At 36.3% G+C, this 25,826-nt stretch overlaps 1 protein-coding gene across 1 annotated transcript in view; it reads right to left on the reverse strand.

The window, feature by feature from the left end:
* The window catches only part of vav3b (vav 3 guanine nucleotide exchange factor b), a gene marked incomplete at its 5' end in the record, with an annotated part of 71,912 nt that overhangs the window by 43,350 nt on the left and 2,736 nt on the right, over positions 1-25,826 (reverse strand). The window contains 8 exons of the mRNA XM_079818540.1: positions 4,249-4,344; positions 4,507-4,606; positions 5,130-5,233; positions 5,345-5,413; positions 5,569-5,661; positions 5,952-6,054; positions 6,468-6,533; positions 6,614-6,672. Coding sequence (XP_079674666.1) covers positions 4,249-4,344; positions 4,507-4,606; positions 5,130-5,233; positions 5,345-5,413; positions 5,569-5,661; positions 5,952-6,054; positions 6,468-6,533; positions 6,614-6,672 — 690 coding nt within the window. The remainder of the gene's footprint in view (positions 1-4,248; positions 4,345-4,506; positions 4,607-5,129; positions 5,234-5,344; positions 5,414-5,568; positions 5,662-5,951; positions 6,055-6,467; positions 6,534-6,613; positions 6,673-25,826) is intronic.

Below are 25,826 nucleotides of genomic sequence, written 5' to 3' on the forward strand. Positions count from 1 at the left end.
AGCTTCCATTTTCCAAATTTGAGATATTTTCATCTTCAGATTTCATTAAAAATGTCTTCATTCAGACCTGCACACTCACAAGAGGTGGAAAAGGTGACATCTTCACGAATTGTTGTAGGAGAACATTTTTGTGATTTTAACAAGTCAACAAAGCATTCTGGTTCACTCTGACAAGAAAATACAGGGAAAAGACAACATTTGCTTCAAATAAAAAAAATAAATAAAACAAAACACATTTATTGACACTAGGGCTGGGAATTGACACAAATTTCCCAATATGATTTGATTTTGATTCACAAGCTTGCAATTGGATTAACTTGTTGATTAATTTGGGGCCAATCAGGTACATGTTTAATTTGCTCAAAGAATATATCTTTCAACCAATGCTGTAAACTATATATGGTAAAGTAAACAATTACGATGGTAATAAGCTGGTGTGTGGTGGGCGTTCTAGCGCAATATGGCTGCCGTCGCATCATCCAGGTGAATGCTGCACATTGGTGGTGGTTGAGGTGGTTGAGGAGATTCCCCCCTTCTATATGTAAAGAGTACCTCAGAAAAGCGCTATATAAATGTAACAAATTATTATTAATTAATTATTACAGGGAACCCCAGTTGGTACATAATTATAATGTAACGGTTGAAATTAATTGACTTGTAGGCCACTTACATTTAAAATTATACATAAGGAAGTTTTTATAATAATGTTAAAATTAAATTTTTAATGACATAATTATGTTTCTACTCATTTTTTATTATAAACATTTAAATGGTGGCTGACATAAAACAGATTTATTCAAACATACATTAATTGAATATGCAATATTGTGCATACATTTAGCAAAATGCTCATCTCTAAGTACATTTTTCTAGCTGACTAACGAGATTTTGAACACTGAATGGCTTTTCTGAGGCAAATGTGACGTAACATGGCATTGTTTTATATAAGTCTTTCGCGTTTGAAACTGATTGAGCGATTACATGTGACATAAAGGGCTTGACATTAACTTTTTTGCTCACCAGCCACTGTGGCTAGTGGTTTCCAAAAGTTACTAGCCACTCAGCATTTTCACTGGCCACAATTTTACTGCTTGGAAATTACATTTTATATGATTAAAGTTGACTTTGGCATGCTTAAATTACTTGATTTTGTGTCATTTTACTTGATTTAGAAGATTTAAAACCCTTTTAAACTTTCAATGCAGAGTGACCACCCAAATCAAGACTACAGTGTATATCAGCTGGTGTGCAGGTGGGCAATAAGGCTAATATGAGAAATTTTAAATACAAGTTATTTTTGTTAGGCTATATAAAAGAACAAAGAAGCAAATTACAAAAACAATAGTACATTTCTCTAAAAAAAGATACAGGTACAGTAGGTTTATTTAATATGTATACATTAATGACATTGTAACGAGTATGAATACAGTGTAGCCCCTTTAAGAGTGCGCGCTCCCTGTTGAACTGCCTGCGTTTTGTCTGTGTGCGCCCTGCGTCTCGAGCACCCATGTGTGCGGATTATTTTCTGTTGCTAACATTTAGTTATTTTGTTTTATTAAGTAATTCTGTGGATGGAATGGAGTTTGTGACGCACTCTTGTGAGAGTTTTGCAGGGAATAATGTGTGAGCTGTTTAATGTTGATCGCCTCCGTGCTTGCATCAACTCCAGTTACGTTAGGCGAGCTATCCGTATTTTCATTCGCACACAACGCGTTACAACATAATATTCTGACACATATCCAGTTATTACCCACCTGTTTACGTACACTTAACCCATAACTGACTGTGTTAATGCGAGATACTCCACACGACGGAAATTTGGACATCTGTGTGCGCGTGTATTTGACTATTCAGACGCAAGGAGAACTGATCATGCGTGCGACAGAGAGACAGAGTGCGCGCACGCGAGAGAGCGCTTCTGTTGTGTGTCATTCAGCTCGATTCTGCCTATCCCGCCTTCACTAACTGCAAGTTAATTGATAAAGAATTGTAATTTTGTAATTTTGTGAATTGTAATATTTCGTGATACAACGGTCTTGGCATTTAATTTGGCTGTAGGCTGAAATTATATTCAACCTGCCAAAGTGTCTAGTGGGAGTGGCTGCCTTACCCGCCAGAGCTGAAATCTACCCGCATTTGGCGGGTTGGCGGGTGTTAATGTCAAGCCCTGGTGACATGATAGGGATTTCAGTAAGTCGTACTGTGTCTTTCAACATACCTTCTGGTGTTCATTCATGTTTATTTTGTATTGTAACTAGTTAAGCGGAAAAGTGAGCCTTAACTGAGGCCAACAGCGATCTGTCACACCACAAAAGATCACGGCAGCAAGAGAGTTGTATGAAAATTATAAGACGCTTATGGTCTCACTCCAGTGTATATTAGGCATGTACCGGTAACAAATTTTCATGTTGCGGTTATTGCTGAAGCTTTTATCACGGTATACGGTATTATCACGATATTGAAATAAGTTGCAAAAAAAGTGGTGTCATACTATAACAGGTTTAATAACTTTCTAATAACAAAAAGAACCAAACATTTAAATACAATAAAAGCAGTACACAAAAATGTATAAAGTAAACAAATATTTAAAACCGATTAAAATGCTAAAGAATTATAAAGAACAATAGGTAACACTTACAATAAGGTCTCACTAGTTAATGCATTAACATTAACAAAGAGCGAATAGCTACATTTTTACAGTTATTATTCTTTGATAATGTTAGTTAAAAAAAGCAACTGTTAGTGTCAAGCTCAAATACAGTTACAACTTTTGATTTTAATAATGCATTATTATTTTGCTGAAATTTACATTGAACTAAGATTAATAAATGCTTTAGAAGTATTTTTCATTGTCAGTTTGTTAATGAATGAACTAATGTTAAATAATGTTGACTTATTGTAAAGTGTGCGACTGAACAACAATCAGAACATATTCAAACAATATCTAGGGCATGTGATTTAGTCCAGATTAAAATATAAAATGTTTAAGTTTGAAAATGAATAGCATTAAGTCTTTGTTATCTGATTGTTCATTTTAAACGGTTGATGGGTAAAGTATTCTTAATATGCATTCTAAAAATCTGAATAATTTGTAAAAAAAAAAATTATTCACGGTATTTTGAAGTGCCCACGATAACAATATTGTGCATGTTCATTATTGCGGTATATCGTATTACCGTATACCATATCACATGTCTAGTGTATATATTAGCCCATTTTCGATTCTTGTGAGGTTTATTGTGCTTGCAATTTCAAGTAAAAACTATTTACCACTTTATTTACAAAATATTAATCTCCAATGTACGTGGTAAATTGTGTTTTTTGCGCAAAAAAGGCACTTGTGTCGCTTCATAAAATTAAGGTTAAACCACTGGACTGAGTCACATACTGTATCTTTACTACCTTTCTGGGGCTTGAAAGTGGTAGTTGTGTAGGCTGTAAATGGAGGGACAGAAAGCTGTCGAATTTTATCAAAAAGATAATTACCGGTAATGACAGAATTGACATTTTTTGATAAACTATCCCTTTAAGAAACATGGTATTTATTGAAAATTAACAGTAAAACATCTGACAAAATAAACTACACCATTTTAAAATCTTGACAAAGGACCACAGTTGGAAATTAGCCTATTGGCTAATACTGGCACATTTACAGAAATGTCCTTATAAATAAATAAATAAATACATTTTGGTTTGGTCATAGCACCTCCGGTGGTCACTTTAGGAAAAGTAGTTCAAAGCCACTCATATCTTCACCTCAAAACTGGTACTATTTATTCTAGTAATACATTTTCTAATACATCTTGCATGTGATTATGAAGACATCTTTCCCTCTCCTCCTACATTTGTCATATTCAGATCACTTTTCAAAATTCCCAGTGGATAAAATCAAGTACCACCCCACATTTTTGGGATATCCCTAATGCTCAGATATATACGTCAAATGTAAAACATTTTGTGATTGCAGTTTCATGCCGACCTTAATATAATGACCTCTTGTGTTGATTTGTGCAACCTGTACTATCAGAAATGTCTTCCCTGCTCAAAACAGGAGAGTAAAACTTTCCTACTGCAGTGATGACAAGTTCTGTAAGTTCATGAAATGTAGTGGTAACAGATGAAGAGAAAACTAACCAGACAGCGCCCCCAGGTGGTCAATTTTAGTAGGACAATCAATCCATTCCAACACTGTATACATTAAAGTTCCTCAAAAATGTGATGTGGGTGTATGGGTGCATGTTACTGTACCTGGAGCAGTAGTGGGTATTTCAGCACACGCTGCATGGGAACTACAAGCAAGTCTCTCAAAGTGAATTTCCCATTGTTGGCTCTCTTCGAACATTCCTGCAACATTAAGTGAATGAAATATGAAAACACTGAAGGATCTACAAAACCTCAACAAAAAAAAAGATCTTTTAGCATTTGGGGTATGAGAAAAGCATATAATAAGTTATAAAATGAGAATGAAACATTGTAAATATGACAGATAATGAAACAGTTCTGCACCTCTAGTTTCAGTCGAACGCCCTCTTTCTCCTTACAGATGAAGTCTAACAGAGAAATGGCTGATTCTACATGACTGCAGTATTTTCCATAAAGCAGAAGCCTAAAGCAGACAGGGTAAATGTTAGCAGAAAACACACACATCAGCAGTGCTTATTAATATCATTCTAGAAATATTAAATATTAACCAGGCCTGCAGAAATTCAACAAATACTCTGCAGTTTCCACAAAATTTGATTCTACACAAAAATATGTCACCCCTTGCATATTTAATTCATTTTTCCTCAATATGATTGCTTTGTTTGACTTTTCAATAAGTGTTGAGTAAATTAAATAAAAAAATATAATAATATATTGGATAATTGTATTATCATTCGGTTGATTTTTCTTACCCCATTGGCAGACTGTGTACAAACTAAATTCAAATTGAAAATTAATGAATGAATGACAGTGGGGGGAAAAAAATAAATGTAATTCAAAACATTCTCTGTAAACAAGTCTTCTTATATAATGCAATTTTGCTTCTGAAGTAACTTTATCTTGTTTTATGGATGCTTAGATGTTTCACTGAAAAAATAAGATGAATATACTTATTAAGATATGCTTAAATGTGTTGGGTTTCATACTTGTCTTTGTAAGTAGTGAAGACCTGGTGGAGGTTTTCTGCATTTTTATTTTGAACAGAGTCTTGAATCTCGGCCATTAGGCTTTTGTGAACTTTAACCAGGTCCTGTGAAGCACACACACACACACACACACACAAATGTGTATATATAAGATGGACATGTTAGACATTCTTTTCTTTAAAAAATATAGAAACATGGTGGTCAGCTTTACTCACTGGTATATTGATGAAAACCTTGTCAATTTCTGTAGCTGAGATGAATTTTATCAGTGGAATCATAAAATACTGTTAAGACACACACACACACACACACACACAAAAGTAAGCTCCATGTAGGAAAGTTATATCCTACATTGTGTGGCAACAGCGGAGCAGCTGTCTATCACTAGACGTGAAGCACGACATGATGAAATCCTCCAAGCTGAGAATATGAATCTCACCTTCTCAATGGTCTCCAGAGTCTCAGTGTATTTGGCTTCTGTCTGTTTGATCTCTAAAAGACAGCAGCTTCTGATGTCCACCTCGGCCTGTTTCTGTCAACACAACTCACTAACGTGAGAGAAGACTACAGCAAGCTATCCAAAAAAAGCTTTAAAAACACAACCTAATGAAGTTTTAAAGGGCAACTCATCCAGTTTAAAGACACAAGTTATGTTTTTTCTGGAGTTTTTTGTGTTTACAGTGGATTTACTCATAAAGATACTCATAAAGAAAGCGACCACATTTCAGGTAGGAGTAGGAGTAGGTGTTACAAAGGAAATTAATACTTTGATGCATTGGGAGAGTGTGTGTGTGTGTGTGTGGTTTTGAGTCATTTGAGTACCGACTGAGACGCAGGAGCCTCTGTCCTCATCAGATCCTCATACACCTCTCCTCCCTCAACATCTCCGTACACAGGGTCGTAAATATCTTCCTCCAGCTCCTCACTGTTCACACAAACACCTTCAAGATTAGGGCTTCAGAATTGGTTTAAAAATATGAACATAATTAAACAGACTTTGTGGCTACTCGTTTTTAAATACAATAGATCAGTGCACTGAGGTACGTATGGCTCTATTTCTATAGAAAATTCCTGTGTAACTTCCTGTGTTCACACTTACTATTAATCAGCCATACACATTCCTCCCACGCAAAAATTATTGCATAGGTTATGGATCTCATACATTACTGAAAATATGAATTGTTCAATTCAAGAGTTTATCAGAAACAAAACAAGTACATACACGTGGGTGACTAAAACTGCAAGTGCTAATGAGTTTCAGTCTAAATTAGTATCTCATTGCTTCCTATAAAAACAACCGTCTCTTAACCAATTAGGTTAAGAGAGCTTCATACTTACTCAAGGAGATCTGCCAAATGGGTGTATATGTCTTCATTTTCACTGCTTTCCTCTGTGGGGAAAGACCTGTGAAATCGGCACAGAACCATTATTTTAGCTCAGAGAATAAGAAGATCAACTGATTAATTTTGCAAATGCAACCCCACCTGATCCCTCTCTGTTGTGCAATAGGCGTATACGAGAGTTTTGATAAAGTGTCGATGACCTGAAAAGACAAAAGTTTTTGAATTGCAAGTTAGAGATAAACATTGTGTGCCAGTTGTTGGTCTACTTACAGTATAGTCTTTTAGTTTATCTGTAGTCATTATGTTTTAAACATGTTTCCCTGGTCATTTGAGACAAAACAGTTCAATGTTTTACACATTATGAAAACAAACTGTAACTTTCAGTATTCATCCATCAAAATAGCACATTTATTGAAACAAAGCCGGCCAAACAGCTTGTTTTGCAACTTTAAATGATGCCAGATGACAAGATTTAAACATATGCACATTATTATTTTATTTTACTTTTAACAAGATCGCTGATCATTTAAATCTGACCTACACAGTTTATGAGTCACATTTTAAATTGTTTTGTGATATAATGCAATATTTACAAAGTTTAAAAACTATAAATAGTGAACCTATTTAATACTCAACACAATAAATCTGCAGCTCAAGTTAAAGTGCTGTTGCTAAAAAAAAAGGATTTTACAAATAGGCTTTAAAAGGCACAAAAACCAGTCCATTTAATTCAGAGTCAACGAGATGGCAGAAAATGTTCACAAAATTATATTTACTTTATTATAATATATTACGATTTATAAGTTGTCTTCAGGGAAATGTAATAAAATAAATATAATTTAGTGAAACATTAAATTTACTTCATCCTATATTTCTTTATCCTTCAATAACATTCCATCACAAAACTGTTTAAAACTTACATAAACTGTAATGGTCGGCTACTGATATTCACAAGCTATTGATATTTAATTTATTGTAATATATTATTATGTATACTGGTCTTCAGGAAAAATATGAAATAACAAAAATGTGATATGACACTTTTTAAGTGAGTAAAGGGTTTTTAAGGAATAAGAAATACAATAAAATTAGTAAATAATAGGGTGAATGAATATTAAATCCACTGTTTTAGCTGAAAAGCAAAAGTGATTCCTATTAAGTCTACCTATAAAAAGCAACGCTATTAGAGAGACACTGCACTATCGGCAGAGGAAGTGGTCTTGCAATGCCAAGCTAGTCTGATGTGGGCTTGCTTTCTCACATTTACACTCATGCACACACACAGACATACAGATTGACATATGGTTACACACATGCATGCATACACACAAACACAATATGTACAAATAGACAGATCTAGGTGATAGCACACCATTTGGGTCTTTGACTCACGCTTGAGAACACCTGTTGAAAACCAACCCTGCTTCCTTTAGAAGCTATTTTTGTTTGCACCACTGATGTGTTGTCTTCTACTTCCATTCTCGCTTCATACATTCTAAGTTGCATAAAAGTTGTAGCATTTTTAACTATTACACAGGCGGCATTCTCTGGAGATGGAAACAGAAGAAATCCCTGAGAAACAAATTTAGCCAAATCTAAATATTTCCCTTTCCAAATCTGTACCAAAAAGTAAAAGTATAAGAATTAATAAAACCATGGATTGGGTACCTTACTACTAATAAAACTTGCATTATGAATAACATCTTTGAAGCGCATTAAAAAAGTCACCTATACAGTATAAAGTGAATATGCCAGATGCAGGTCGCGGGTTTTTGCAGCTTTACAGGCAGACCGCAGCTGAATTTAAATTCCACCATAAAGCAGCACAGCAGAGGTGAGCTTTTCATTCTGCATCTCAATAGACTGCACATTCATACATTTCAATTCTGAAACCAAGTGTGAATGTGTAGAAGGCAAGACTATCTTTAGTTTTATATTATATCAATATAAAAACAGCCACAAATTTGATGGAATTTCTGTTTAAATGCTTAAAAATAGCTTTGAAACAATATGGAAATTGTGGTATGCAAATTAGTTTCTTTACATTTGCATTATATTTATGCATTTGGTAGATGCTTTTATCCATTTAAGGTATACAGTATATTTTATCAATCCATGCATTCTCTGGCAATCAAACCCATGACCTTGGCGTGGCTAGCGCCATGCTCTATTGTTTGAGCTATAGGTTCTTTACAAACTAAACTTTCAATGATTTTTATTGGATTAGCTAGACTAGATAGTCAATGAAAACAGCCAACAATTTTCCAGTAGACATACAAACTGCTTCAATAATGTTAAAAACAAGCCATGATCCACCATACCAAGATTGTACTGAGCTATAATCTAGAAATCTAGATAAAGCTGGTAGCTACTTTGTGTCATCAAAAATATAATACAGGTTTTACATTTTAGTCACAATTCCTATTTCTCCTTCCATTTGAGTTATTTCATAGTGTCAATGACTTTAACATGAATGAGAAAAAAGAATGAGAAATCTGACAACTAAAAGTGTTCTAGATATTTAAAGGTTTCCTGTGCCTCTGTTCATCAGAAGGAAGTTAAAAATACAGCACTGTTTAATCTGAATGTGGTTTTAACTCTTTCTACACACCAGACAAAAACATCTGTACTCAATGTTATTTTTTAATTCTGAACTTACTTTTTCATTCAAAACATATGTGAAGCAAATAAAGCAGCTCAAGATAAATCACTATTGCTTTAGGATTGTAAAGACAAAACTCCCATCACCTATTGATTTGATATGGTTGTGTTATCTGTCAATATACTACCCCAGTAACCTAATAATAAGAGAATGCCCAGAAGGCGTGTAGTAAATCCATATCTCTACCATCAAATGGGGTGATTGAAAGAACGGCATGTGCATAAGATGACGTGCCTTGAAATCTCTAAAGAAACAGCACAGGAAGGTGAAAAGTGAGAAAGGGTAAAAATACAACCTCCAGACAGCTGTGTGGTCTTCCTGACAACATTAGCAACCGTGAGTAGAGTTCATCTACATTAACACCTGTGTGACTCCATAAGAAACAATTTTAAGAAAGCAATAAGCAATGAGAAACCATGTATTAAGGTGACACCAAGAACAAAACTATAACGTCATGTCATGCATTTTCACATCTACTCTACTTTTACAGCTAGCCTAGCTTAGCACAAAGACTGGAGGTAAACGGCTCCATCTAGCCTACTGCTCAATAAGTGACAAAATAACGCCAACATTTTCCTATTTACATGTTGTAATGTGTATAGTTACATCGTGTACTAAGAGCAATGGAAAATGAAAAGTTGCCATTTTCTAGACCGATATGACTAGGAACTATACTCTCATTCCTGCGTAATAATCAAGGAACTTTGCTGCCGTACCATGGGTGCAGCGGCGCATTAATATTACACAGCGCCTGAAAATAGGCTAACTTCCGTCAACATAACCAACTTGACAACCTGCTTGCACAGAGAGAGTGCTGGGGACTATTTTCAGGCGCTGCGTAATATCAATGTGCCGCTGCACCCATGGTACGGCAGCAAAGTTCCTTGTTTATTACGCAGGAATGAGAGTATAGTTCCTAGTCATTTCGGTCTAGAAAATCGCAACTTTAGTACATGATGTAACTATACACATCACAACATGTAAATAGGAAAATGTTGGCGTTATTTTGTCAATTATTGAGCAGTAGGCTAGATGGAGTGGTTTACCTCCAGTCTTTGTGCTAAGCTAGGCTAGCGGTGGGTGCGTCAGACAGAGTTATGGCACGCACGGAGATGAGAATGGTATGTATGGACTTATCTAACTCTGGGGGATACGGTGAATAAGCTAAAGTCCCAAAAAGTCGGCGTGTTCCTTTAAGTAAAGGATTATGTGATATAGTGCATTTATTTGGCAAAATGCCCCCTTCTATAGTTATTTTTCTGGCTGACTAATGAGTTTATGATCATTGAATGGCTTTTCTGAGGTAAATTTGACGTTATGTGACATGATTGTTCACAACCTGTTTTATACAAGCTCGAAATGCTGATTGAGCGATCTGTCAGGCCACATTAAAGAGCACCAAAACATTTATTGCTTGCATTTTGTGATAAAATCGACCGAATTTGAAAACTGAAAGTTTGTACAAATTAAAAGTGACATATTAAAGGTGACAATTAAGTAGGGCTGTACGATTAATCGAAAAATAACCGAAACCGACATTCAGAACCTCTAACCGACGTATTTTTCCCATGTCGGTTATTTCGGTTTTCACGTGACTCCGCCCCGTCAGTCACATCAAGTGCAGTTTGAAGGCACACAGACAGATGCAGGAGCAGTTATCTGTGTTTATAGATACCCAGAATCACTATAGTAACTGCATGTTTTATACAGTTTATACAGGTCAGTTAATTGCTGTTCTTATAGCCTATGCGCTGACACACACACACACACATACACACAGACGGCGTGCGCAAGCCCCGAAGCCGCTTTTACTTTTGTGCTCATAAAGTTTGTCAAGTAAACAGGGTTCCTACACAATTTTCATTTCAAAATTCCATACTTTTCCAGACTCTAATTTCCAGACTTCCTACAGATTTTTCCGACCATATTTAACTTGTTCTGATAAAATGTTTTCAAATTCAACTGCTAACAAGTGTTACATTCTAAAGATTTAGTATTGGCGTTTTTGCCTTTTATAAGGATAGGAAAGTAGCCAGACAGGAAGTAAGGTGGGAGAGAGAGGGGGGCGGGATTGGGAAAAGTCCATGAGGCAGGACTCGAACTCGGGTCTCCAGAAGCACAACAGCACTACATGGCGACGCACTTACCCACAATGCCATCGGCACCGACAAGTATGTTACACTCTGAGTCAAAACCTCTATGTAGGCTATCTAATATTTAGAAATCCTTTATTAAAATATTGCCTTTTGTGACCTTAACGATCAAAATGCTAAATCAGTCACAATTTTTTTAAAGGGTTATTAATTTACCCAAAAATGTACTTACCCTCATGTCATTCTAAACTAATAAGACTTTTGTTAATCTTGGACACATGAAGATGTTTAAAGGATTAGTTCACCTCAAAAATGAAAATGTACTAATCATTTACTCACCCCAATGCCATCCAAAATGGCAACCAACTCAGTTGGTTGCTCAAAAACTTAATTTATCTTTCACTGAAGAAAGTAAGTCATGGATATCTTGGATGGCATTGAGGTGAGTAAATGATTAGGACATTCATTTTGGGGTGAACAAGTCCTTTAATAAAGGGACTGAAATCTCTCAGATTTTAAATATTAAAAATGTTAATATAATAAAGTCTTATGGTTTTGAAAGACATGGGGGTGAATAAATGACAAATTTTCATTTTGGGTGTACTATTCCTTTAAGAACTCCACCATCGACTCTGTTTTATCCTCAAACCCAACTTGCTTTCTCAAACTACAAAGTGCTGTGTTAACCACTGTTGAACTGTGGAAAGGAAGGAACACACAGGTCTGACCTTTACTGCCATAGCTAGGCTACAAGCTTTTCATTCATTGAAAAAACGTGTATATATTTATTATATACATTTAGAAATTCTAAATTTTATTTTTAGAAAATGAAATAGGGACAATAGTCTGGAAACATAAATATTTTTCCATACTCTGATTTATTTTTTCCATACTTTTCCAGACCTGGAAATTACTCAAATCAAATTCCATACTTTTCCAAACCCCGTAGGAACCCTGAGTAAATGCGTTTAAAGGCTTGCCAGTTTCAACATTTAAAGCGATTGTGAACTATTCAAAAACAACAATACGGAAAACTTCTCAGTTTCATTGCTCAGCTTTTTTCAGTGACACAGAGAGCCGAGCCGTGTGGCTTCTCTGAAAACGCGCGCGCCCTGAAGGCAGACCTCTTTCACCTGCATCCTCACAAAGCTTTGTCATTTGTATGTGGTTTAAGCCCTGCCAGTTTGAACATTAAAGCGAGTTTCGACCATCAGATGTGTATTATGTAGAACTAATGCCTGATATATTTTGACAAACGAACACTCAGACAGAAGCTGTGACTAAAGAAAAGTCACTAAAGTAGCTTAGAAACTCAACCGTTATAGGCATACATTTTAATACCTTTTAAGTAAGTACAAACCACAGCTTCATAATGAATAGAGACAGTAAGAGTAATTCACACACACAATCACTCTCTCATTAATGCATTCAGATAAATGTAATGTAGGCCTACAGTGTTAATTTATCTGTATCGATGTACAACAAACAGAAATCTGCTCCATAGACAATAACTGCTGAAAATGAACCGTTCCCTTCAAGTATTTTAAAATCACAATGCACTTTTTCATTAGAAAAAAAATTCCACCTTTAATAGTAGAAAATATTTACAGTACAAACCTTATCAGTGAACTTACTCAAAAACCTTATGAGGGCAAAAAACAAAAAAAAACACAAAAAATCATCGTTCATTAATCGTAATCGAGGTCAAATGTTCAATTAATCAAGGTTTTTATTTTTGGTCAAATCGTTACAGCCCTACAATTAAGTACAAATCTTACTGCGATTATGGATGGCTGCGCTACAAATAATGTGAAGTTCAGGCAGTAACAGAAAACAGCAAAGATTAAAAGTTATTGAGAATAAGAATCCTTATCAGTATCAATTAAAAACGAGAATTGTTAATGATTAGTTCACACAGCTGACATGTTTATCTGTTGTAGTTTATTATGTGCACGAAATAGACACTGCCTTCCTGCACTTTCACAGTACTTGGTCTTGGATGTTCATTCACTGACACATCTTCGTAATTGTTTATCTCTCTCATGCTGGCACAGCCATCAGCGTTGATGCTCGATAGAGATGAGGGCTTTGAAAAACCCTGATTTTAAGTTAACTCAACCAATCCACTCCAGTTAAAATCAACTTAAATACTTTTGTTCATCTAATGAGAACAAGGTAATCTTTTGAACTTAAAACTTCTTGTCAAGACAACAAAAAAAACCAAGTCTAGCCAACTTGAAAAAAATAAAGCAACCTACTGCACTCAATTTTTTAAGTTAACTCAAATAATTAGCTCCAGTTAGTCAACGTAAAAACTTTTGTTCGTGAAATGAGCAGGTAGTCTTTTGAACTTATTGTCAAGGCAAGTAAACAATGTTTAGCAATTCAAGCGGCTACAATCAAGTTTTTTTCATTTCCATGTTTGATTTTTTTTAAGTTAGAACACCATTTGTCTCTTAAAACTAGAGGCACACAGTTTACACTTCACCCACAACTCCACCTGGGCAAATAAGTTGCAATGAGAAGAACATAATATATAGCTCAACACCTCAACACAAATCTCAAACATGGTGATGATCAAAAATATGAACTCTGAAACAGGAGACAGCTAAATAACAGTGACAACAGCAGCAGCATAAATCAAGCCAGTTAATGCAAAGCAATAATTGTTTTTATACAATATTACCACATAAAAAAAATTTCAAGCTGCAATGCATGCTAGGAACTGACACAACATTGCTGAATGTAAAATTGTTTGTTCAGATAACTTAATTTGGAGAGTTGGGACAACATTTGGACAAGTTTTGGACAAATACTTGAGAATCTAAGTAAGGTCAACAAATAAACTTTTGTTAGTAACATGTTTAGAGCATTCTTGTTCAGTTCACTCAAGATAATAAACCGACTCATCCCAAATAATCTTTGTTCAAGCTATTCCTACATTTGTTAGAAGAAAATGTTGCTAACAAAAGGGTTTTTTTTGTTGACCTTACTTAGATTCTCAAGCATATGTATCATATCATATGTTCATATTTTTAATTAATTACAATTTTTGATCATCACCATGTTTGAGATTTGTGTTGACATGAGACATGTGTTGAGGCATTACGCTATATGTTCTTCTCTTTGCAACTTTTGCAACTTATTTGTCCGGGTGAAAAGGGTAAACTGTGTGCCTCTAGTTTTAAGAGGCAAATGATGTTTGTCTCATGTACTTTGAAAATGAAAAAAGGGAGATGGAAATCAAGAATTGTAGCTGCTTGCATTACTCCAGTCCCGAGGTCACTACTGCGCAGATTTGAGACAGACTCTGCGCAGTAGAGAGCAGGAAGTAGAGCCACAATATCAAAAGCCAGCCACACTCTCGCACGTGCAGAACAATTCATTATGTTGGTGTGAAATAAACAGTTATGTAAATGTAGAAATTAAAGCTAAAGCTTTATGTCAGCGCCATATTCAGATGTTGGCGGCTTCACTTTTCTTCAGTGGAAGGTAGTGAAGACGTGCCGTCCATATTTTTTTTATGGTCTATGGTCGAAATTACTGGTGTCGTGTATTTATTCAGTGGAAAATTAGTATTGGAAGCGTTTCAGTAACGATATGTATTGAATAAAATCTATATTTTTGACAGCACTACATTGCACTTAGTTTATTATTTCAGATGCTTTTTTAAAAGACTATCATTGAAAATAAAATTTAGATAAAATTCAACCCGCCAAAATAGCTAGCAGTGGCAGGAGTGACTGCATTACACACCACTGCTAAATTCCACCCGCATTTGGTGGGTTGGCAGGTGTAAATGTCAAGCCCTGATCCTGTCATTCATTTAAGCCACCGTGTGAAGTGCAGTATCTACGCATGGTAAAATCACTTTAGTGCAGCAACTCATGCGGCGTATTGCTTATATAAAACATATGAAAACTTTAATTAAACTATAGTTGTGTAATAGAGTTGTATTTTATTTGCGTAATATATTTATTTGCGTCATTATACTACTGACAGGCTGTATGCAGTTGCTGGGCAAAGTACAGAATGCAACCTGGCATATGTTTTTCAGCATTTTACAAAGGCTTTAAACAGCAGACCATCTAATCAGAGTCTGAATGTTTTTCATAAAGTTTATTTTACTTAATACTAAAATAAGCACATAATTTCAACACAGAGTGCAAAATGTGAGCTGTAATTCATGTCATTAATTCATAATTCCATTTAAAGAAGATTTAATGGATGTGGATGTAACATGCATACTTACAAGGCAAACTCATGTCAGTAGATTGCTGCAGGGCAAAGATTATTCAGAAGGATTAACTTAAACCTTGAGAACACACAGAGACATATAAATGGGGCAAAACACTACAGTCTGAAACAGTGCAATGTGAAGTAATGTTAACAATTCTTTTCAGCAGTCATTACTCTGGTCTTCATTGTCACGTGGTTCTTAGAAATCCCTGTAATTGATTTGGTGCTTAAGAACCTTATTATCAATTTTAAAAACAGTTGTGCTTCTTAACATTTTTGTGGAAACGGTCTGTGAACAAAAAAAATCTGAATTATTTGATGAATAGTAAAGAACAGCATTCATTTGAAATAGAAATCTTTTCTAACATTGTAAATATCTATACTGTCTGTCACTTCTGATCAATTTAATACATCCTTGCTAAATAAAAGAATATTAATTTATTTTTAAAAAAAATTGCACTTTTTCAATGGTAGCGTAAATACAGGTGCTGGTCATATAATTAGAATATCATCAAAAAGTTTTTTTATTTCACTAATTCCATTCAAAAAGTGAAACTTGTATATTATATTCATTCATTACACACAGACTGATATATTTATTTGTTTATTTATATATGTTATGTATATGTATATATATATATATATATATATATATATATATATTTATTTATTTTTATTTTGATGATTATAACTGACAACTAAGGAAAATCCCAAATTCAGTACTCAGAAAATTAGAATATTGTGAAAAGGTTCAATATTGAAGACACTTGGTGCCACACTCTAAACAGCTAATTTACTCAAAACACCTGCAAAGGCCTTTAAATGGTCTCTCGGTCTAGTTCTGTAGGCTACACAATCATGGGGAAGACTGCTGACATGACAGTTGTCCAAACGACAACCATTGACACCTTGCACAAGGAGGGCAAGACACAAAAGGTCATTGCAAAAGAGTCTGGCTGTTCATAGAGCTCTGTGTCCAAGCACATTAATAGAGAGGCAAAGGGAAGGAAAAGATGTGGTAGAAAAAAGTGTACAAGCAATAGGGATAACCGCACCCTGGAGAGGATTGTGAAACAAAACCCATTCAAAAATGTGGGGGAGATTCACAAAGAGTGGACTGCAGCTGGAGTCAGTGCTTCAAGAACTACTACGCACAGACGTATGCAAGACATGGGTTTCAGCTGTCGCATTCCTTGTGTCAAGCCACTCTTGAACAACAGACAGCGTCAGAAGCGTCTCGCCTGGGCTAAAGACAAAAAGGACTAGACTGCTGCTGAGTGGTCCAAAGTTATGTTCTCTGATGAAAGTACATTTTGTATTTCCTTAGGAAATCAGGGTCCCGGAGTCTGGAGGAAGAGAGGAGAGGCACACAATCCACGTTGCTTGAGGTCCAGTGTAAAGTTTCCACAGTCAGTGATGGTTTGGGGTGCCATATCATCTGCTGGTGTTGGTCCACTGTGTTTTCTGAGGTCCAAGGTCAACGCAGTTTTAGAGCACTTCGTGCTTCCTGCTGCTGACCAACTTTATGGAGATGCAGATTTCATTTTCCAACAGGACTTGGCACCTGCACACAGTGCCAACGCAACCAGTACCTGGTTTAAGGACCATGGTGTCCCTGTTCTTAATTGGCCAGCAAACTCGCCTGACCTTAACCCCATAGAAAATCGATGGGGTATTGTGAAGAGGAAGATGCGATATGCCAGACTCAACAATGCAGAAGAGCTGAAGGCCACTATCAGAGCAACCTGGGCTCTCATAACACCTGAGCAGTGCCACAGACTGATCGACTCCATGCCACGCCGCATTGCTGCAGTAATTCAGAGCCCCAACTAAGTATTGAGTGCTGTACATGCTCATGCTTTTCATGTTCATACTTTTCAGTTGGCCAAGATTTCTAAAAATCCTTTCTTTGTATTGGTCTTAAGTAATATTCAAATTTTCTGAGATACTGAATTTGGGATTTTCCTTAGTTGTCAGTAATAATCATCAAAATGAAAATAAATAAACATTTGAAATGTATCAGTCTGTATGTAATGAATGAATATAATATACAAGTTTCACTTTTTGAATGGAATTAGTGAAATAAATTAACTTTTTGATGATATTCTAATTATATGACTAGCACCTGTACACTGTAAAAAAAAATGTTTGGGAAAAATTGTGACAATAGATCATTACATATTGGCCCAATAAATGACTTCCAAATAATTATCCCCATGCAAAAAGATGCATTGTACTAATCATAGCTTAAAGGGTAACTAAACCCCTGCTCAGAGCTTAACTCCACCCACTGGCAAATTTTGAAAAATGCTGGAAAAGTGGGCAGAGCCCAGCGGAGACAGAGGGGATGAACCGAGGGCGGGGCTGAACGGAGGGCGTGCACCTGAGACCCGCAGTGACGGATTGATTGACAGCTGTCAGACTCGCGAGTCGCAAAGATGGAGAATGACTAGAGTGACGCCAGCTTTGCAACAGAGCGGTCATTTCTCCTACCTTCACCTGAAGTGGAGGAGGGTGAATTGTCTGTAGACACAAACCCGGAGCCTTATCAATGCGAGCCGCTGGCTCAAACTGCGTTAACTTCCGATGCAGACGATGCAAGTGAAGCAGCCGCGCAAGAGAACTGACCTAATCTATCTGCGTCCGCGGCAACCACTTGCGTGTCAGGGTTTGAAAGCGCGTCTCATGTATGAAAATTATCTGTACACATGACGGGCGGCAATAATATCGCAAGAAAAGCCTGACGTGTACTGACAACTGCATTATTTAACCGCATTTTCTTCAATTCAATGTTAAAGCAAGTGTCAAGTCAGTTTCATTCATAATGTTTCTACTTCATGTAATATGATAGTTCATACTGGAGTGAAGCCGTTCTCATCTTGTGATTGGGGGAAACATTTCTGAGGACGTGGTGAGCTCGTGCTAGGGGCGCGGATAGTGAGCCGTTGGAAGAACCATCCTACGTCACCATGTACCACAACGTCCAATAGGAAAATTCAACTGCAGTAGCCACCGTTCAACCTTAAGAGGGCAGCACTTTGGCGGTTTTACACCATATTTTATAGAATTAAAACACTTTATACTCAAATGTCAAAACATTTACTCGAATCAATGAACAGCATTAATAAAGCCCCAGTATTACAGATCATTAACTAAAAAAAGTTGGTTTAGGGTTTAGTTACCCTTTAAGGTCCTAACTCAAAATTAAAATTGTATATTCACCGAACATATTTAATTGTGCTCAGTCAATCTATGAAGTCGAAGTGAAAAATCCATGTTGGCTGAACAAGTCCTACGTCCGAAAAACGGTATACGCATGCGCAAAATGCGCTTGAAGAAAACCGTTCGTGTGGAGATTTAAACTCGGATGCGCGAGAGCGGCAGTGCGAGCGGAGCCGAACCAGCAGGTGCTGAAGACCGAAACAGACATTCCCAAGAGAATAGAGATATTCATCTCACAAGACGTTGGTGAGTATTTAGCACTGAAATTATTCTAAAGAGTTTTGCTTTATGACCCGGTATGAAGTTTAAAAGACATTTTGTAGAATCACGAGTTCATGCATTCATTGGTTTCGTGTTCTCGTTTACTCTAAGGGCAATAGTTTTATTTTCCTCATGTCTTATATGTCTAAAATGATAGGTAATAAGTAAATTAAGTCATTTGTGTGATATATGCGGCATGCGACCTTTGAACACGGTGCCGGAGATTGCATTTGGAGTCGGCCTCTTTCAGGGCTTAAGTTATTGCCTTTTAATATCAAACACGTCAAGCTCGATTTTCTTATTCATCCATTCATTCGTCTCATCCTCATTATATAATGAAGTAACTTCTGTTCTGTCATTTGCCAGAAGTGATGCAAAGAAACTTTGCCATTAAAGGTCTCGTTCTTCGTGGTTTTTTGAAGCTTTGGTTGTGTTTACAGTGTGCAATATAACATGTGTTCAGTGATGCCATTAGTAACGCGTTACTCTAATTTGACCACTTTTTCCAGTAACGAGTAATCTAACGCGTTACTATTTCCAAACCAGTAATCAGATTAAAGTAACTTATCCAAGTCACTGTGAGTTACTTTTTTTTGTCATTCTCCTTAGTAAAAATATATATTTTTGCTTTCTTGTTTAGTCTCACAGGGTTTTTCCTGCATAGAGAATTATGAGGCGGCCGCCTCCGTCTGTCGACAAAACTCAAGACAGGCAGACACTTGCTCAGATTAGGCATGTCGTGATATTTAAATAATCATCAGAAATATATATTGTCACATTATCCTTCAGCAATCATTATTAGTATATTATTATTTGCTAGTAGCCTACAAAGTCATCTAAAGCCATTCCATAGCTGAATGTCTTTCCTCCGCTGTAGCTCAATCATTCTCTGTTCAGCATTCAAACTGCGCGTCGCGTTCGGTTCCAGTCAGCAGCACGGTAAAGCTCACTCCATATGATATATTCCCGTTATAATACTTGATGTGTTGATAAAATAATTTATCTTCCTGGAGTTTATATAGCGGTTTTCTGAAAGATGTTGTGCTCGCTACTCAGGTGACAACACAAGGACTATTAATTAGCATCACACGCACAATAACCAGAATTAAAAACTGTGAAGAAACAAATAATCAGTGAATGTTTGGACCGATATAGGCTACATAGTAGACTAGGATTTGTGGGCTCAACGCTCATCTTCTCTTTATGCCGTGAACTTTTCAATGTGCACTCGCGCTGCACTGCGCACACTGATTCCATGTTGCTTTAAGCGCATCATTCTGCACCCGGGATGCGCATAAGCGCTTTGTTGCCGCTCTGTTTTGAAGCGTTTCATATATTTTCATAGTTTTGTGCACTTAAAGATTATCAAAAAATATATTGTTCTCACGTATCAATCATATATTTGTTGTCCCTTTACAGAGCTGCACATTACGTTTACAATACAATATAAATCTTGTAATTTTATATTATTTGTGTAGGCCCATATAATTATTTACATTCATATATAAATATATATTAAAAAATAAATATAAATTGTTTTTCATGAATGTATTTAATAAGAACACAAAGTAATTTGTACCTTTTCATTAACATGTTTAGGGTTTTATGTTTAGTGTTTTATGTTTAGTGTAGTGTAACATGTTTTATGTTTAGTGTTGGCAAAAACGGTTGTCATTTTTATGTTGAGGCTGCAGAGGTGTTGTCGGCAACTGATGAATGTAACTAATAAAGTAACTTGTAATCTAACTTAGTTACTTTTAAAATCAAGTAATCTGTAAAGTAACTTAGTTACTTTTAAAATCAAGTAATCTGTAAAGTAACTAAGTTACTTTTTCAAAGTAACTGTGGCAACACTGCATGTGTTCATGTTTCGCGAGTAAAAAAACAGTATTTTTCACACAATTTACTTATCCGTATACCGCTGTTTCCACTGTCCTAAAAACGGCCTGATGAGTTACTTGTTCTATGAAGTCCCTCCTTCAGAAATACGTAACGAGTTCTGATTGTGCCAGCGCTTACCGTGTTGTGATTCGACCACAGCTTAGCGCACGTGCCAGCGGTTCCTGTGTTGTGATTTGACAGCAGCTTAGCGCACGTTGGAAAGGTCAAGCCTTTTAACGGAGAGATGTATGCGTTCAATAATCTCTACAGCGTCCCTGGGAAAGCCAAACAAAGGTGATTTGACTCCTGGATGAAAATAACAGCGTCTCGATGACATGGCGATAAACACACTCAACGCAACAGTTCCTTTTCTCCACGCGACCGTCCACTTCTCCACGTGGGACAGCAACAAGACCGCGCCCCCTTTTTCGCGTTTCTTTGTGGGCGGAGGTTAGTCTGTTCTACTGTTCTACTGACGTAATTAAAGAAGGAAGTACCAGGATGTAGTCCAAGCCAGCCGTTCGCTGTAGGCTTTGAAAGGGAACTTCTGTTAAATAAAATATCTCGCTTGGCATTGAACTTTGAGCTTTATAATTTTACAGGTATTATTTATGCTCTAACAGCAACATTACACACTAACTAAAGTTTGAACAATGGGATCACGAGGAAGGGGACCTTTAATGTTGGTTCTAATTGAGCCCATGTTAACAGGCTGTTGCCACAATTGATAAAAACAATTCACAGAAATTAAATTTGGCCAATTGAAAAATGTAGATGTGACCAGTCACTAGAAAATTTTGAGTTGGGAAGATTATACATTTTTTACAGTGTATATGAAAATAAAAAATATATAAATATTTAGATATAAACATATAGAAATCACATTGCAAGAAATAAAGCTTGCAATTGCAAGAGATAACATCGCAGTTGGGAGATATAAAGTCACAATTACCTTAGCCAAAAGTAGCCGAATATATAGTGGAAAAATACATAGACTTTATTTTTTATAATAGCTATCTTCAGAGATCAAATAAATAGTCCTGGGATCTGTGATGATGGGGGATGACTGAGGTCCTCTATCAAATGGCCACCTCATTTAAAGTTTCATGCTACAGAAAAATTCAGCATCGCTACTATTAGTTACTAACCATACTAACCACTTCCATCTTATTCTGCTATTCACCATTCATCTTGCATAACTGCACAAAACAACCAGATACATTATATGCTGAACAAATGACACTCCTCAGCTCCATTAACATACACACATGCCCTTAGCTAGAAGCTTTTAAAAACTGGGGGTGTTTGCATGGCTTTTCTGTTCCCTGCATTAGTCAGTTCTTTCAGGAGTGCTCTCCCAGCTGTAGTCCAGCCCTACAGGGCTGTGCTAATGCTTCTGCATGGCTGCAGATGTCAAACAATAGCTGAACTCCTCTGTGAGACCAGCGCTGTCCCTCACAGCACAAAGGATGCGCCACTTTATGTTTAACCCCACATGAGGCCGGACCTTTAGCCACTGTGCTTGCTAGGAGGAGAAATGCCAAGAGGAAGCTACTGGATTTTGGTTTACCCCTGTGGCTCAGGGAATTATTGTTTTACATTGCCAGACAAAGAAAATCTAAACATTCACAAAGAGGTTGTACAACAGGTTGTACAGGAAGGTCAAGGAAATAAATGTAGCTATTAGGGATGCAACAATACAGTTAGTCCACGGTTCAAAACATACCTCGGTTTATAACCACGGTTTTCGGTTCGGTTCGGTTCTGATGGCTTGTTACATACATTTTTTGTTATTCTATTCTTAGGCGACAGGAACAGCAAGAGGTTAAGGAGAAAAAAGACTATTTTTTTATTGCAATACTCTTTCTTTATTTTACTTAAAAGAATTGAAAAACCTTACTTAAGCTTAAAACTTTACTTAAAAAAACCTACACATTCCTAGTATTGGATAATATATAATAAATATATATAAAGATTTACACTGCCAGCTCAGGGCTGTACAGCAGCATTTAAGTATGAAATTGAATGAATGAATGTAAAAATAAAACTACATAGACTTCACTATAAAATATACATTGATTCTTAGCTACTGTATTAGTTTTTCAGTCAAGAGCAGTGAGTGATTTTCTCTTTGTCTTTTGTTGTTGTATTAACATTAAAGGCATATTTCACTCAAAAATGAAAATTCAGTCATTGAGAAATGAATACAGGTTTGGAACAATATTAGAGTGAGTAAATAATGACATCATTTTAGAGGTGAACTGTCCCTTTAAGGATCGCGTGTTCACTGCCCTGTTGTCAATTTAAGACCTGCGTGCATCTAATATACAGACACGATTGGATTTTACTTTCACTTTAGACATAACCGACTGTGTTTATGTTAACCTTGTGTGTATTTGACAGTATTAGCGCAGTAAGACGAATACTTAGTCCAGTAATCACGTGTTTGACAGGCTTTTAGTGCGCGCGCTCTGAAAACCGCATGTTAAAACCGCGCACACGAATGAAACCGGCAAGGCTTTAAAACGCATGCAAATAATGAACTTTCGAGATTGTGAATAACTATAGTATTCCGTGCGTATAACTCTACCACTAACGTGTGATGTGAATGTATGTCGCGTTGTTCAGTATATTGGGGTGGAGGCAAATGATAGAATTTGTAGAAAAATAATTAATTAAATGCGAAACCGAAAAAAAAGCAATTCACAAGCGCGTATTGAACCGTGAATGCCGTACCGAATGGTTCAATATTATATTGAGAATTGTGGCATCCCTAGTAGCTATTTATTACAGGTCACCTTCAGAGGCCAGACCACATCAGCAAGTGTCTGTGAATACATGAAGACAGCTAGATTTTCTGAGAAATATTAAACAGATTATGGCTGCGTTCACACTGCAGGCTGAAACGACCCAATTCCGATTTTTTTGCCCTTATGCGACCTGTATCTGATCTTTTCATGACAGTCTGAACGACACAGATCCGATCTTTTCAAATGCGACCCAGGCCACTTGGGTATGTAGTCCAAATCCGATACATATCCGATCTTTTGAAATGCGTCTTCAGTCTGAACTGCCAGGTCACATGTATCCGACCCGCACGTCGTTGATACGCGACAAACGTCATCATTGTAACTCCCGTTCCTTACTCCAGTCCAGTGGTGGCGGTAATGCACAATAAATAGTTGCTAACCGCCAATAAAAGAAGAAGTACGCACCTGTTGCTAGCCAATACACTCCAACTCCAACGCGTTTCTGCACTGTTATGGGCCGCCGCAGACGTGTCTCTTCCCGTGACAAAGTTAGTTGAAGGCGCTCGCAAACATAATTGAAGGTGGATCTGGTCATTCTGAAGTTACTGACGAATTCGGTATCAGTAAAACCACTCACATCAGTATCCCACCACTCCTGGCTGCGACTCCGCACACACACGTTTCTCTGTACCGACGTTGCTACCACTGCTCCACAAAACGCCATGGCCAAAAACCTTGCTCTCCTCCTCTTTTTTAATTTTCTTCTTAACATGAGAAGGTTGTAATGGTGCTGGCTCCGTTTTCGAAAATATTTTTAATAAAGCTAAACGAACTCCAATGCTGACACCCATATTTGGCTACTTCCGTAAACAACAAGTGACGTCGTTGACCGTTGAGTACTCTTCTGCGCATGCGGGTCACTTCTGGGTCATTTCACGTTCACACAGGAGATCACAAAAGGTCGCATTTAATTGGAAATGTGAACGGCCTTGCAAAAAAAATCGCATTTTTTCAAAAAAATCGGAATTGAGCATTAAGCCCTGCAGTGTGAACACAGCCTATGTTCACTGCATGGGAAATGGGAATGTATAAAAGGAAATGTTGGTGTAGAGATAGCAAACAATGTTCATAAAATGTTTATGATTATTCTTTGGACATGGTGAAATATAATAATACAGATACTGCATAATGCTGCAGAAGTAAGAGTACATATAGCCATTATGTTAACTAGTATGACTAACTAGCAGTTTGTTAGGGGTAATCAGTCTTACTTTTTGCCATCAAATTAGACCAATCTACCTTTTTATGTAATGATGACTAACTTGTGAGACTAGTTTATGCAACTGGCCCCAGAACTGTATATTAGATTCTCAATTTCTCTGGTCAACCGTATCACACTCCCCCCTCTATCAATACATACTGTCTGACCCATATTCGGCAAATAACGTTTTTTAGTCTCTGCATTTCAGTCAGCATGAATCACAGCTAATTCGGATTTCAAAATAAAATCAAAACAAATTACTAATGTTCATTATATAAATTAATATATTAATACATTAAATAAAGGGATAGTTCACCCTAAAATGAAAATTCTGTCATCATTTACTCACCTTCAAGTTGTTCCAAACCTGTATGAATTTCTTTCTTCTGCTGAACACAAAAGAAGATATTTGGAAGATTGTTTGTAACCAAGAAGATCTCGGCAGCCATTGACTACCACAGTATTTTTCCCCCACTATGGTAGTCAATGTGTGACCAGATCTGCTTGGTTGCAAACATTCTTCCAAATATCTTCTTTTGTGTTCAGCAGAAGAAATAAATTCATACAGGTTTGGAACAACTTGAAGGTGAGTAAATGATGACAGAATTTTCATTTTTGGGTGAACTATCCCTTTAAATATGTTTATTGTTCATGTTGTTTAAAGTATATATATATATATATATATATATATATATATATATATATATATATATATATATATATATATATATATATATATATATATATATATATATATATATATATATATATATATATATATATATATATAATTTATCTTATACAGGGCTCATTCAAATCTGTCATTCACTTGTCCGAGTAAAACATTTGCTTGTCCGGATTTTTTTTGTAAATATAATCTATACTGAAGCAATATTCTCGCCAGTGTTTAATCAGCTTTGACATATTTAAATATGCATATTTGTCATATTTGTACCTTTTTATAAAGGGCATTTTTCCATAATCT

The sequence above is a fragment of the Gobio gobio genome (genome assembly GCF_949357685.1).
Source record: "Gobio gobio genome assembly, chromosome: 6".
Classification (NCBI taxonomy): domain Eukaryota; kingdom Metazoa; phylum Chordata; class Actinopteri; order Cypriniformes; family Gobionidae; genus Gobio; species Gobio gobio.